At 44.2% G+C, this 16,415-nt stretch overlaps 1 protein-coding gene across 3 annotated transcripts in view; it reads right to left on the bottom strand.

Moving 5' to 3' along the window:
• POM121 (POM121 transmembrane nucleoporin) overlaps positions 1-15,976 on the bottom strand; it is a 113,691-nt gene extending 97,715 nt beyond the window's left edge. The window contains exons 1-2 of one of the 3 annotated variants that reach the window (XM_029612947.1): positions 15,450-15,976; positions 6,785-7,000 (exon numbers count right to left, since the gene is read on the bottom strand). In XM_029612947.1, the coding sequence (XP_029468807.1) occupies positions 6,785-7,000; positions 15,450-15,940 (707 nt within the window). In that variant the 5' untranslated portion in view covers positions 15,941-15,976. The remainder of the gene's footprint in view (positions 1-6,784; positions 7,001-15,449) is intronic. The other 2 variants (XM_029612946.1, XM_029612948.1) reach the window with 2 other exon arrangements.
• Between the last annotated feature and the right edge of the window lie 439 nt (positions 15,977-16,415).

Here is a 16,415-nt window from a genome sequence, read left to right as displayed (position 1 = left end):
TACTGCAATCAAATTGAGTAGATATCTTGTACAGTATAGTATCTTTAGTTGAATTTGTCCATTCTTCGTTATAGTCAGTGCATGAACCCAAACTAGTCCTAGCACAGATACTTTCCTTTATAATCAGTGTGTAATTAAAAACAAGCAAAAATTGGTGGTTCTGTAAATTGTGTGCATGCAACACCCCCCAATGTTTCAAAGTTATCTGTTTAATAGCTGTAGATCAATTAGAATAAGAAATTGCACATACTAATCTAGGAGATGGGTCTTATGTGAGAATCAAATAACTTGATTAGCATAAGTTATCCTGTTTGTGTTTTCTTAACCTTGGTTAACAATATTCCCTACTAAGGACCCTTTGTGCCATAGCAGATGCTTGTTTACATTCTCTATCAGCAATGCAAAGTCTATGAAGCCACAAAAATTGTCCTTCAGGAATACTCTCACTCGAAGGTCGTGGATCTGCCAGCTTCCTGTAAATTGTTGTGAAAAGCCCCTCAGCAATCCAATAAATCATAATGTCCAAAAAAGTGACACATTCCATGCTACTATATTGTAAACTAAATGTACAACAAAAGTGTTAATCATGTTGAAAATAACTGGCTTTCTTCCACAGTACTTGTCCTTAATCCAAAATATATGTTGTCAAACCTCTACCAAAACATAAGACAAAAAAGGCAGATTGATACATTAACTGCTGTTCAAAGAAGCCCACATACAAGCAAGCTACAGATTATCCCCATGATTTGCTGGTAATTATTTTTGTTTTGGTAAAAGTTAATTATTCAACACTGCCAATAAGTCTAATTGCATAATGCATTCCCTCCGTTGAACCAAATAACCCTGCTTATCTAAAATTATATCAATGATAGGCAAAGCCAAGTCTTTTGGAATGTTAGTATACAATGCAGTAATATCTGCAGTAACTAAGCAGCATAAGTAACTTATGCAACCATGAGATAAAATTGAATTTGTATATAGGAAGTGATCTGTGGAATCTTAGCTTTTTGTAACCTATTTACATACTTAAACAACTGGTTCAATAATAACCCTATTCCCAAAGCAATTGGGCAAACCTGGCAGTACCAAAAGATCTATGGATCTTAGGAACAATATAAAAGCTAGGTATCATGGGATACTTTTCATACAGATACAAAATTCCTTAGCTGTAAGGAAATTGCTCCATAGTCCTGATTGTAAAACCCCAAACACATCAACCTATACTGAAGTTGTTGGATGACTGATACTTAACTTCTGCAATATACTGATCTGTCCATGCTTACTATGCCACCTCCCTTACAAGCAGGTTTATTAAAGACTTTTCCTTGTATGAACTCTCATCACTTCCATGTTCATTCACAGAAAGATTACATTTAATATTGTTTCTGCTCAATCACACTCAAATCTCAAAATACTAAAGCTACAATCAATGGATCAGGAGGATCCAGAGAAATCTCTAGATTTTCACACAAATTTAGGGCAGGATTTTCTGACGTTGCAAAGGTTTGTGAATCCCACAGTAAGGGGGTGGGGTGGGGCTGCAAAAGCCGGCAGCGATCACACTACCTCAGTGTTATCACTGCCGGCTTTCGCACCCAATAGCACCACCGTGAAAGGTGGTGCTATTGGGCACGTGCTACTGGCAGCGATAACGGGGGGGGGGGGGGGGGGGGGGGGAATCTTACCTTTTCGCCGTCAGCAAAGCTTCCGTGGCGTCCACCCTGACAACGCCCCAACTCTGCCCATATCTAGCTATCGCACGCGAAAAGGGACAGAAAATGACCCCCTACTATACTCAAAAAGTGGGCAATTTTCTAAAGAATTTAACAAACCATGTTGCAAACAGATCACATAGGAAAAGTAGGGACAAATGATAGCCCCTTAATTCAATAATGCCAACTCTGTAGTTGTAAATCATTGGGTGGATAAACTATATACTAATGGGGTCCATTTTCATTTGCTATGCAGCTCAGCTAGTTAGCCAGATAAACATTCAGCTAATTAGCCAGGTATATTCAGCAGTGCAAGCAGCTAACTTAAAGTAAGCCGGTTATGTTTAACTGGCTTAACTCTAGGACAGCCCAGAGTGAGCCACTCCTGCCAGAAACACCTCCAGCCTGCCCCCAATTTACGCAGCTACATTCTTATGTGGCTAGAAAGTAGCCGCATATGGTGTTGGATATAGACATTTTGCCATTCAGATGGATAACTGAAAAGTTTTGTCTAAATGGCTTTTGAATATTGACCTCTAATGATGCTATCTGAACTGAATTCTGGACATACAACCTCGCCTCATTTTCAGGAATGGCTGATGAAAGGTTTTGTTCTATTAGAGACAAGCTTCATTACTATAAAAAAGCAAGATCTTTCATCTGATGATTCCCCCTAAAGGCAAATCAAAAGAAACTGATTTGATCCTATGATTTAATAAAAAACAAAACAAAAAACACAAAAAAAAACAGCTTAGTCACCCTAGGAGGAACTAAAATACCTTAATTATCTTTTTAACGTATAGAGATTTGTATTCATCCATGGATAGATATATCCCTTTGTATAAACTGGCCTCATCTCTATAAATTCATTCAACTCCATTTTTCAGACTTCTGACATTCATATTATAGATATTGTAAATGTATTTGTCATTTCTATTTGTATTCACAACCTGCTTATTAGTAGATACAGTTTGGAATTATTCATATTTGTGTATTATTTAAACCCAACCAGGCTATCCTTTACTATAACACCTCTATTGGGATATTCCAACTTCCCTGCTTTGCCAGTATCTTAAGTATACCTCCTTCTGAGCCATGTGTTTCTAAACTCTCTACTTTCCCCCGTGGTTTAAATTTAAAAGCTTTCTTTTTCAGATGTTGGTGCCAGCAACCAAGTTTCCATGCTGATTTAAGGTGGTGCACACTGTCTGAACAGGCTTCCCTTTCCCCAGAACATTCCCTAGTTTCCAACAAATCTAAAAGTCTTCTCCTGTGCACCACTATCTTATCCACTCATTGAGACTCTGGAGCTCAGTCTGCCTCTGCTGCATGGGGCAGGAAGCATTTCTGAGAATGGAACACTAGAGGTTCTGATTTTAACTTCCTAACTAAGAACCTAAATTTAGCCTCCAAAACTTCCCTTCTGCACTTTATGCTGTTAGTACCCATACATACCACAACAGCTGGCTCCTCCCCAGCGCTCTCTAAAGTCCTATATAGACGACGCGTGAAGTCCACTACCTTCCCACCAGACAACCAAGTTATCAAACAATCTTCATACCCACCAGCCATCCTTATCTACATTCCTAATGACTGAATAACCAACTACAGCAACAGTCCTAACCCTTCCTTTCTGGGCACACAACCCTGGAGAGAAACATACTCTTGCTCCGAGAATGTCTAAGGCAGTGGTTCTCAACCTTTTTTCTGTCGGGACACACCTGACAGATGGTTCTCACATGCGTGACACACTGACCCATGATCGTCACAGGGCTAGATGTAAATGTACAGTTTGCATCCACGGGAACCCCCTGATCCACAATAAATGGATGTAAAGCAGAATTATGACATTCCCCGTTCAACTCACTCTACAAAAAAGATATTCTGGTTCTGGTGTCATCTCAGTAACAGCAACTCAAACTCCTTCTACTTTCAGGCTCAATAGCCCTACTTATGAAAAGACAGCAGTTTACCACCAATGCATGTCCTCTTGAGAAAACGCAACAAATAAAACTGATAAAACACTTACATGCTAGTAAAATATCTCTGTAACAGACACAGAATCGACCTAACATACTCCCAGGATCTGTAGTAATGCACAAACTAATCCACACACAGTTACACCTGTATTATGGAATACACTCAAACAGGAGCAACCCTATCTATGAAAAGGCAACACTACAAATATTAAATCAGGCCCTAAAAACCAATACACCTCTTATTAGGAAAACAGAACTAGCAAGCAGCTATAGATCCCCACACAGAAATAATTGTAAAACTATACTAATAAGCAGAATAAATGTTTCACAACAACTATGAACAGAACAACATCCAACAATTAAAAACTCATAAAAACTATTAAAAATTCTCCAAACACCAATAAAATATTTCAAAAAAAGCAGACACATCACATAATATTAAATAATTAAAATAGCAGTCAATCAAGAAAAATAAACTTAAAAAGCCACCTTTACTTACCCCCTCCAGCAGCTTTCCTACTCCTCTTCCATGCAGGCTGTAGCACACACCAGAAGCAGCAGTAGTGGCTAAGCTCTATACTCATGGTCCTCTTCCTTAGGGCCCATGTCTCTCACACACACACACCATACCAGTCATGCCCCCATGACCAGTTTCTGTCTCTCACACACCAATCATCTCCCAGTCTTTGACAAACACACCAGTCACCTTCCTGAACAGTTTCTCTCATGCCATACACACACACACAGGCTTCCCACTCCCGTGTTCCACTTACATATATGGGCTTCTCACTCTCATAATCACTTTCTCTTTCTCACATACACTCACCAGTCTCTCACTCCCATGCTTGTTCTCTCCACATGCACAGGCTTCTCATTCCCATAATCACTTTCTTTCTCTCCCACATACACACACACCAGTCACCTGATCTCTCATGCATACACACACAGGCTTCCCACTCCCATGTTCTCTTTCAGATATACAGGCTTCTCACTCCCATGCTGTGTCTCACACACACACAGGTTTCTCACTCCCATGCCCACTCTTCACCTGCACAGGCTTCTCATTCCCATAATCACTTTCTCTCTCTCTCACACACACCCGTCACCTGATCTCTCTCATGCATATACACACACACACACAGGCTTCCCACTTCCATGTTCTGTCTTACATACACAGGCTTCTCCCTCCCATGCTGTGTCTCACACACACCCAGGTTCTCACTCCCATGCTCACTCTCTTCACATGCACAGGCTTCTCATTCCCATAATCACTTTCTCTGTTACACACACACACACCCAGTCTCTCTCTCATTTCCATGCTCGCTCTCCACGTGCACAGGCTTCTCATTCCCTGAATCACATTCTCTCTCTCACATTCACATACACACCAGTCACACCGTCACCTTACCAACCAGTCTCTCTCATATACATGCACACACCCAGGCTTCCCACTCCCATGCTCTCTCTCACATAATCAGGCTTCTCACTCCCATGCTTTCTTTCACATACACCCCCACAACACCAGGCTTCTTACTCCCATGCTTTCTCACATACCCAGATTTCTCACTTCCATGCTTTTTCTCTCACACACACACATCCCTGACTGTCTCACACTCTCACATACACATCAGTCATCTCCTTGAGCAGTCACTTTCATTGTCTCTCACATATACACATACATCAGCTCTCTGACCAGTTTCTCTCAATCACACACATACTCTCGATCAAATACATTCTCTCACTTACACACAGGCTGGCTGGCTGCTTCTCTCTCTTTCTGTCACTCACTTCCTCTCCCCCCCCCCCCCCGCCCCCAGCACAAACGGTACCTGCTCCTCCAGCCCCCGCAGGCCAAGAAGGAAGAATTCCATCGATCGCAGGAGGCTCATGCTGCTCTCTCCTTTCCCTTCCGCTTTCTCCCCCAGAGCAGGAAGATCAGCTGCCTCTCCTGCTGCCACCGGCCTCCTGCTATCTTCGGGCGTCCGAACTTCCTGTCAGGGGGGGGGGGGGGGTAGCGGAAGCGCAGCGCACAACGTCCGCTTCCTCCCTCCCCCCCCGCAGGAAGATCGGCGGGCTGTACGGCCCGACGCCCGAAGATAGCAGGAGGCCAGTGGCAGCAGGAGAGGCAGCTGATCTTCCTGCTTTGGGGGAGAAAGCGGAAGCTGTGCGCGACGCTTCCGCTCCCCCACCCCAAGCAGGAAGATAGACGGACCATACGGCCCGACGCCCGAAGATAGCAGGAGAACGGGTGGCAGCAGGAGAGGCAGCTGATCTTCCTGCATTGGGGGGAGGAAGCGGAAGCTGCACGCGGCGCCTCCGCTCCCCCCCCCCCCCGAACAGGAAGACCGGTTGGCCATACGGCCGCAGCAGCGCTTCCCCATGTGTGCCGTGATGGCGCGCGAGGCGTGGGTTCTCTTGCGGCACGGCCTTTCTTCTTCCCGCGCACCACTTCCTGTTCCGGGTCCGGGGGGGGGGGGGAATGCAGGCGCGGGAAGAAGAAAAGGCCAGCCGCGGATGCCACAGCTTTTTTTTTTTTTTCCACCGCTGCCGTTCCCGCTGGGCTTGAACGTGCTGATAGCCCGGCGGCAACGGCAGCAGGGAAGAACGAGCAGCGGGAGGGACCGGGAGCCACGCGACACACCTGCCGGTGCTTGGCGACACACTGGTGTGTCGCGACGCACCGGTTGAGAACCGCTGGTCTAAGGCATCAACTGGAGAGCAGGTCCAAGCTACAGGATCACTTCCTATCACATCCAGGTGAGTCTTCTTACAAGTCAAGGTTTTGGTGCTACCACCTCTTATTAAAGCCTGTCAAATATTTGAAGGTTTCTAGGATGTCCCTCCATCCCTTCTTTTTTCCAGTTAGTATATTCTGCACATATTCAATCTCTTTGCAGTTTTGTGTCATACACCAATGTGTCATTAACTGGACAAGAATTCACACAGCACTAGGCTGCCACCACCATATTGTTGGCAGGCTTAGTAGAGGCACCCGACTTTACACTGCCTCTTCTCGTGTGGATAAAAATAGAAGCCTTGTCTTCCCTTTTCAACTCAGTATGTTGCTTCTGGAATGAGAAATAGTAAACTTACAGCTGTGAACGAGAGATGTTGACATCTAGAGGCGCTATCTTCACCGTGACAGGACTATGCACCATGTAGGAATTTTTTAAAGACAACACATTTTTCCTTTGATAACCATCCCACTGCACCATAGGGAGGGATCCCAGTGCAGAATACTGCGGCTGATGAATGGGGTATCGCCGACGAGGAATCATCCTATAACGATTTGCCATACCTCGAGATTCCCTAAAGAGAAAGAAAAGGAAATATTATGCTATGTGTAAAAAAGTGTACACACTGGGAGCTCTGAAAACTGACCTGTTCTATTCTCAGCTCCAATTCAGGTAGCATGCAGCCTACATATCCATATTTAATTTTTTTTTTTTTACTTCATTTTCTTATCAGTTTTCCATTAAAATAGCCAAAACAGAAGCTGGAGAAGGGCTAATGCATACCAAGAATCTACAGACAGCTTCTTTCTGCAAGAAACTTCAGGAGAAAATTATAGAAATCATGACTGACACTATGGAACTAAGGATGAGAATAAACATTTTATTTCAAATTAGGCTTTACAAAAAGGGAAGGCAGAACATCAGGATGCCAGGATTCTTCAATAAATCAAATGAGGAACTGATATGCCAATAACTGCAGGTCATGTGAACTACAAATATAAGTCAAGTTATTTTAGTAATAAATTGAAGGAAAAAAGTATGTTAAAAGTACTCTGTTTCCAAAAAACAAAAAATACCCTCTAAAATAAAATGTTTATAGAATTCCATTACTTTTACCCCTTATTTCTGGAAAGCAAGTCATTAAAATTGACAATACTAGATTTATATACATTTTATAGTTCATCTTTTACCAAGAATAGCCTCAAAGTGGATTTTAACAAATTTAGCAGAGCTTTCCAAAAAAAAAAAAAAAAGCTTTTCAGACAAAATTTCGTGACAGTAATTCAGTCTACTAGCAAACCAGAGGTTAAAGGTTAAACGAATGAAATGTATTTCGACAATTTATGTATGTGTCCTTAAATACATACATAATAAAATGTTTCACAACACAACCTATCTTGTGAAAACCTTTTATATTAAAAATATATAATATTCCAAGATTAATGTTATAATTTATGAGTAATAATAATAAAACAAAGTTAATGTGTTATTCAATTTACCTCTAATGAGATATATGAGCTTGATGGGATGAACACAGCTTTTGAATATTTGGTGTTAATAAAAAAAAGTCCAAAGGTTCTTCTGTGTAATTTTAAAAAGCTGGCCAGTTTCACACTATAAAATTATTTGATAGCCACATAGAATTAGTTGAATGAGGCTATGAGAGTGAAGTCTGGAATTTATAGGAAGGGACAGAATGTCAATATAAATCCTGCACCTCCAGTTCTGTAACTGTGCATCCACTGAAATTTCCCCAAACAATGGAGCTTGGATGTTTCCCTTACAACTCATCATACTAAAAGATATTTTCAAATTCTGGTGTCACCTCACAGTAACAGCAGCACAAACACCTTCCACTGCCAGGCACATTGTGAACTAACACAAAACCCTGCAAAAGACACTTAAAATCTATACTGCAATCCCATCGTAACATAACAGTAATATCACCAAGGACTCAAACAAAAATAACCCTAACCTTTGAAAAAGCAAGGGTAAATATTACACTGGGTCCTAGAATACCAATACACCACCTACTGAGGAAACAAAACAAACCAGATTGCTATAGATCCCTATGCTAGCAGAATCTCTCATCATGGTCACAACACAGAGCAGAGACAGACCCTCACCAAATACAGAATACAAAATAAAGGAGCACAAATTAGACAAAAACTGAAATGGAAACCCCAAGAAGCCAGACTGTATTAACAATGGAAAAACAGAACCACTATTCCTCATAAAACAAATAAAATCAAGAAACAAAGCATCAGTTATAATAGTAAAACCATACTAAGAAAAGAATATTTTAAAACTACAGATAAATAGAATTTCTATTAAAATCATATACATTTTTTACAATTTCCCAAACACCAATAAAATATTTCAAAACAGCACATATATCAAACACTCAATAATTAAAACTAATAAGGATTTTAAAAAGCACCTGCTGTCCATATGTGGGAGCTCTTGATTTCCAGTCACCCTCATATTAACAAGGATTAGGAGGTTATCCTCTCTCTTACACATACTCACATGTCTATTCTCTCTCACACATACACTGTCACATACATACACATTCATGCTTTTATACACACCATAACCTCATTCTCACAGACACTGACACACTCAGGCTCTAAGACAGTGGTTCTCAACCTTTTTTCTGTCGGGACACACCTGACAGATGGTTCTCACATGCGTGACACTGACCCATGATCGTCACGGGGCTAGATGTAAAAGTACAGTTTGCATCCACGGGAACCCCCCTGACCCACAATAATGGATGTAAAGCAGAATTAAGACATTCCCCATACAACTCACCCTACAAAAAAGATATTCTGGTTCTGGTGTCATCTCAGTAACAGCAACTCAAACTCCTTCTACTTCCAGGCTCAATAGCCCTACTTATGAAAAGACAGCAGTTTACCACCAATGCATGTCCTCTTGAGAAAACACAACAAATAAGACTGATAAAACTCTTACATGCTAGTAAAATCTCTCATCTCGGTAACAGACACAGAACCGACCTAACATACTCCCAGGATCTGTAGTAATGCACATAAACTAATCCGCACACAGTTACACCTGTATTATGGAACACACCCAAACAGGAGCAACCCTATCTATGAAAAGGCAACACTATAAATATTAAATCAGGCCCTAAAAACCAATACACCTCTTATTAGGAAAACAGAACTAGCAAGCAGCTATAGATCCCCACACAGAAATAATTGTAAAACTATACTAATAAGTAGAATAAATGTTTCTAAACAGCTATGAACAGAATAACATCCAACAATTAAAAACTCAAAAACTATTAAAAATTCTCCAAACACCAATAAAATATTTCAAAAAAAGCAGACACATCACATAATATTAAATAATTAAAATGGCAGTCAATCAAGAAAAATAAACTTAAAAAGCCACCTCTACTTACCCCCTCCAGCAGCTCTCCTACTCCTCTTCCATGCAGGCCGTAGCACACAGCAGAAGCAGCAGTAGAGGCTAAGCTCTATACTCATGGTCCTCTTCCTTAATGCCCATGTCTCTCACACACACACCATACCGGTCATGCCCCCATGACCAGTTTCTGTCTCTCACACACCAATCATCTCCCAAACAGTCTTTGACACACACACCAGTCACCTTCCTGAACAGTTTCTCTCATGCCATACACACACACAGGCTTCCCACTCCCATGTTCTACTTACATATATGGGCTTCTCACTCTCATAATCACTTTCTCTGTCTCACACACACTCACCAGTCTCTCACTCCCATGCTTGTTCTCTCCACATGCACAGGCTTCTCATTCCCATAATCACTTTCTTTCTCTCACACACACACACACACCAGTCACCTGATCTCTCTCATGCATATCCACACACACACACACACACACAGGCTTCCCACTCCCATGTTCTCTTTCAGATATATGCACAGGGATGCCACACACCATCACCACCGGGCTCCCTGAAATAACTAACAGTGATGATAAAGACAGAAAGAAAGAAAAAAAGGTGAAAGAATCCATCTGGAACTAAGAGGGGAGGGGAGGGGAGGTGTGTGATCCTCGATTGAGAGACCCGCCCCCCCCTCTGATGTCACTGAGGACTGTGACGGACGTTAAACGGCGCCATAACACCAGGCGTCACGCGCTGAAGGGGCACTCCCCTTTGTGCTTCCCTTCGTGCATCCCATAGTGTTAGCCATTCCCCATGTTCTTTTATATCCCTTGTTAACAATCCCCATATTTAAATGTTTAATGTATTTGACAAAGGTAACGCATAAGTTCCTGCAAATTTTGTTTAAATGTAAACCGATGTGATATGTAATATCGAACACCGGTATATAAAAGTAAATAAATAAATAAAATAAATATACAGGCTTCTCCCTCACATGCTGCGTCTCACACACACCCAGGTTTCTCACTCCCATGCTCACTCTTCACATGCACAGGCTTCTCATTCCCATAATCACTTTCTTTCTCTCACACACACACGCCAGTCACCTGATCTCTCTCATGCATACACACACACAGGCTTCCCACTCCCATGTTCTCTTTCAGATATACAGGCTTCTCATTCCCATGCTGTGTCTCACACACATCCAGGTTTCTCACGCCCATGCTCACTCTTCACATGCACAGGCTTCTCATTCCCATAATCACTTTCTTTCTCACACACACCAGTCACCTGATCTCTCTCATGCATATCCACACACACACAGGCTTCCCACTCCCATGCTGTGTCACACACACCCAGGTTTCTCACGCCCATGCTCACTCTTCACATGCACAGGCTTCTCATTCCCATAATCACTTTCTTTCTCACACACACCAGTCACCTGATCACTCTCATGCATACACACACAGGCTTCCCACTTCCATGTCCTGTCTAACATACAGGCTTCTCCCTCACATGCTGCGTCTCACACACACCCAGGTTTCTCACTCCCATGCTCACTCTTCACATGCACAGGCTTCTCATTCCCATAATCACTTTGTTACACACACATACACACACACCAGTCTCTCTCTCATTTCCATGCTCGCTCTCCACTGCACAGGCTTCTCATTCCCTGAATCACATTCTTTCTCTCATATTCACACACACCAGTCTCTTTCTCTCATACACAGTCACCTTCCCAACCAGTCTCGCACTCTCATGCATACACACACAGGCTTCCCACTCCCATGCTCTCTCTCACATGATCAGGCTTCTCACTCCCATGCTTTTTCACACACCCCCACAACACCAGGTTTCTTACTCCCATGCTCTCTCCCATACCCAGATTTCTCACTTCAACGCTTTTTCTCTCTCTCACACACATACACAGTCACCTCCCTGACTAATGTCTCTCACTCTCACATACACATTAGTCATCTCCTTGAGCAGTCACTTTCATTGTCTCTCACATATACACACACATCAGCTCTCTGACCAGTTTCTCTCACTCACACACATGCTCTCAATCACATGCAGGCTGGCTGCTTCTTTCTCTCACTCACTTCCTCTTCCCCGCCCCTCCCCGAGCACAAATGGTAGCTGCAGCAGCCTCCTCCAGCCCCCGCAAGCCAAGAAAGTAGAATCCCATCGGCTGTGGGAGGCTCAAGCTGCTGTCTCCTTTCTCAATTACCGTCTGCTTCAATTGCTCAGGGGCCGATGCTGCAGCCGCCGCTGCTACTTTATCACGCGGCACGGCTCTCTCCTTCCCACGCACCGCATATCACTTCCTGTTCCGGGTCACGGGGGGGGCAAGCGCGGGAAGAACAAAAGGCCAGCCACAAGTGCCACAGCTTCTTTTAGCACTGCTGCCGTTCCCACTGGGCTTGAACGTGTTGATAGCCCGGCAGCAACGGCAGCAGGGAAGAAAGAGCAGCGGGAGAGACCGGGAGCACGCGACACACCAGCCGGTGCTTGGCGACACACTAGTGTGTCGCGACACACCGGTTGAGAACCGCTGCTCTAAGACACTCTCTCCCCCTCCACACAAACTCTTCCTCCCCTGGATTTTCTCATACACACTCATGCTCACTCTCTCTGGCTCCCTCACATACACAAACACACACACCCAGGCAAGCTCCCAATCATTCTCACACACAGACCCCCCAGGCAGGCACCAATTCATTCTCACACACACACACACACATACACCACACATAGGCAGGCACCTATTCTCACACATACAAACCCCAGGAAGACACCCATTCATTCTCATACACAGACACACCCTCAGGCAGGCACCCATGCATTCACAGTTACACCCCCAGGCAGAGTCACATTCACACACTAAAGGCAGACCCCCTTTCTTTCTTTTGTCAGCAACCTCGGAGCCTCTCATTCCTCTGCTGCCACTGTCACTGATGCCGCATGGCTATTGGGGAGGCGCCGATTGCTGCTACTGGCACTGAAGCCCATTCTGCTGCCTCCTCTGTGCAGGCCCCGTGGGTTTCCACTTCCTCCATGTTGATCTCGTACATTGTGAGATCCGCATAGAGAAAATGCTATTCTTGCACATTACCAAAGATTACATGTGCCAATCAGTAAAAAGTAATTTTTTTTTTTAACCTTTGCTGTCTGATCTTAGTTTTCTAATCGGTTGGTCACAGGTTTTTTGTTCCAGTTTCCCTTTCTTATTTTTTTGCCAATTCATTTCATATTGTCTTTTTTTTCTAATTTCTTTTCTCTCCATCTATCTTATTCCCTCAAACACACACACACAGGCTCTCACTCTCACCTACTCTCTCATACAATCATTCATACAGTCTCTCTTGCACATGCTGTCTGACTCTCACACACCCAGGCTCTCTCTCACTCCCACATGCTGTCTCCCTCACATGCTGTCTCTGCATTCAGGTCCTCATACATGCACACAATCTCAACTCATCTCATACAAGCACTCTACAGGCCCTCAGCCTCTCTCTCTTACCTCTGGGCCTCCTCTTCACAGGTCGCTGCAGGATGGGCTCTGCGGCAGCCCTGATCTTCTCGGGCCAATGCGGCCGCCGGTGGACCTCATCCCACTGGCGGCTGAGTAGTTAACCATCTCTTGCTGTGCCGGAGACACACAGCAGGAAGATCAGCAGGGCCATGGTGGAGCTCACGTCACCATGGCCCGAAGAAAAAGGTCACGTCAAAACGTGCAGGTGCTCCTCCTTCCTGCCCGTGCGGCTCTGGCAACATTTTTCTTCCGGGGCCACGTGGGCAGGAAGGAGGAGGAGCACCTGCACGTTTTGACGTGACCTTTTTCTTCGGGCCGTGGTGACATGAGCTCCACCACGGCCCTGCCGATCTTCCTGCTGTGTCTCCGGCACAGCACAGCGATGGTTAACTACTCAGCCGCCAGTGGGATGAGGTCCACTGGCGGCCGCATTGGCTCCCTCTGACCTCTCCTTGGTATACCACTTGCTCCGCCCCATCACGTGCACCGGGCTTGCGTGACACCGGCACACTGCAGGCGACACACTAAAGTGTCGCGACACACACTTTGGAAAGCTCTGCCCTAGAGGAATACCAGGTCAGCAAGCAATGCGTGAAAGAGCACTTTCCATTGCTATGGAACACTCTCCCTCAGGTTCTACAGCTCGAATCAGATACTAAAGCTTTTAAAAAAGCACTCAAAAAATTTGGCTTTTCCAGAAAGCATTTTCAGAGTCCTAAATTCTTTTAAAACTTTACTTTATCTTGTCCTTTTAGTGGCTATAATTTTAATTATAGGCACTAAATGTTTTTATTGTATTAAGTTTTATGTATTTCATTTTTCATTAACTATTTTAATGCTTTTAATAAGGCATTTTAATCAAATTATACACCGATGTGATATCTATTGACAAATGCCTGTATAGAAAAACATAACATACAGTGAGCAGATTTGCAGTTAGAATAGCACTGGGAACTAGAGGAATATAACAAAGTGCTTAATTAAAAGTTCAGGTACTTAGCTCAAGTGGAAATGGGGTCTCACTATGGAAGACCTGGCTGAAAAGCCACAGCTTAGATTTTTTCTTGAAAGTAAGGTAGCAAAGCTCATGTCAAACTCATCCACTAATATGCTGTATATTTAATGCATCTACACAGTATACACATCACATTTTCAATTACATATACAAAAACACACTACACCATAGTGTCACAATATACACCAAATATAAATACAATATTATACTGCACACCCATATCACCAGCATAATAAAGTTTCTCCTCAAACTATGTTCACCATACATTACAATCCCTGTCTTATGCACACATTCACCAACACACACACAAGGTGATGTTATACAGTGTTGCCCACGCATCTGCACCAACTCACATATAAGTGTGACTGTCCTCCCCTCTCCTGGGCTGTATAAACATACAGATTTTATCCGGTCCCTATCTATATGCAAACTGCAACTCCTCTATACAATGCAACAGATCATATAAATAAACCATCACCCTCAAATTCCTGCCTATAGGTCAGATACATACATCTCCTGGCCAGAGAGCAGCAGCATCTACTGATACAACACTTAACCACCCCTATTACACTTTCTCCTCTTATGCACATTTCCCAAAGCTCCCAACTCCAGAAGGGAGATTTTGTGTCAGTCCTAGATTTTTGACAAGTCCATTCTGATGCATTTTGTTGTCAGCAGCACTTTCACTGAAAGTAATTGGAAACTACAAATACCACCATGCACTAGGATGTAATTACAAATAATGGCAGTTTCTTATGTTCTTATTGGACTAGCTAAAAAAAAAAATATATATTGGAAATGGGAACCAAAACCCACCGGACTATATATACATGCATACAGACACAAGGGTCACCTCTCTGCGCTGTATATAAAAGACACGCATCTTCCCCGCAAGGATTACATATATAGACATCTCCCAACACTGCTAGGCTGCATATAGTACACACAGACGTATCTTCTGCCCATACTAGGCTGAATATATACACAAACATACAGTGCTTTCCCGCATCCACATCAGGCTGTAAAGTCATACACATGTCCTCTCCTCTACCTGACACTAATCCTTTCTTACCCAAAGGAAAGCCTTTTGGTTGGGGAGGGTAAAGCCGGGTTGGGTTTAGCCAGGCGCTCCCTGATGTCCCGCGGTCTGGCTCCGGCTGTGGGGGCCTCAGACCTGCACAAGTAGCTACCCATGAGGCTCGGATCCACGGGGCTGAACTCCAAGGCCCTTGCCCGGGTTACCACCTCCTCCTCCTCTTGCTGCTGCCAGGCCCGGTTCCGTTGCCCCGGGGCCCCATTCAGCCGCACATCCTGGGAGAGCGCGAGCCTGGGAACCAAGGGGAGCTCAGTGCCGCAGTAACCCCAACAGCAGCCGGCGGCAGCGGCCGTACCCAGCGCCGCCAGACACAGCCAGGCCAGCGTCGGCAACAGCGTGCAGGCCACGGCCAGCCCGAGCAGCACCAGCGCCGCCGCTACCGTTACCGACCTCTGAGACACCGGCTGCTGCCGCCGTCCGCGCCACCGTCTCCGCCGCTGCCCCAGGCCCTCTCCCGCCGGAGACATGGCGTCTCCGCGCCGCGGGAGGACTTAAATATCCCAGCGTGCCCTGCGCGCGCCCTCTCACACGGCCGTGCGTCACTGCACCGCTACTGCCTAGCAACCACCATAGAGGCGAGAGGTGGAAGATAGGTTTCCCGCCTTTTTTTCTGTTTAAGACTAAATCCGGTAGTTACACTGATATAGAGGTCAATAAACGAGTCTTAGGACAGGTGAAATCTAATATGTACGCAATCGCACATCCAAAATAGCAGATGAAATTTTATGTGGCAACGTGCAACATGACATACGTAGGGAAAAATTATCCCAAAATAATCCAATTACATATTAGAAATCACCACCCAGAAAAGGGATCTAGGTGTCATCTTGGACAATAGGTTGAACCTTGGCTCAGTGTGTGGTTGTGGCCAAAAAAAGCAAACCAAACTTATGGAATAATTAGGAATGGAATGGAGAATAAAATAGAGAATATCATATTACC

This window comes from Rhinatrema bivittatum, chromosome 8 (assembly GCF_901001135.1).
Source record: "Rhinatrema bivittatum chromosome 8, aRhiBiv1.1, whole genome shotgun sequence".
Lineage (NCBI taxonomy): Eukaryota > Metazoa > Chordata > Amphibia > Gymnophiona > Rhinatrematidae > Rhinatrema > Rhinatrema bivittatum.
The sequence above is the reverse complement of the archived record's forward strand: the minus strand, read 5'-3'. Positions and strand labels throughout refer to the sequence as shown.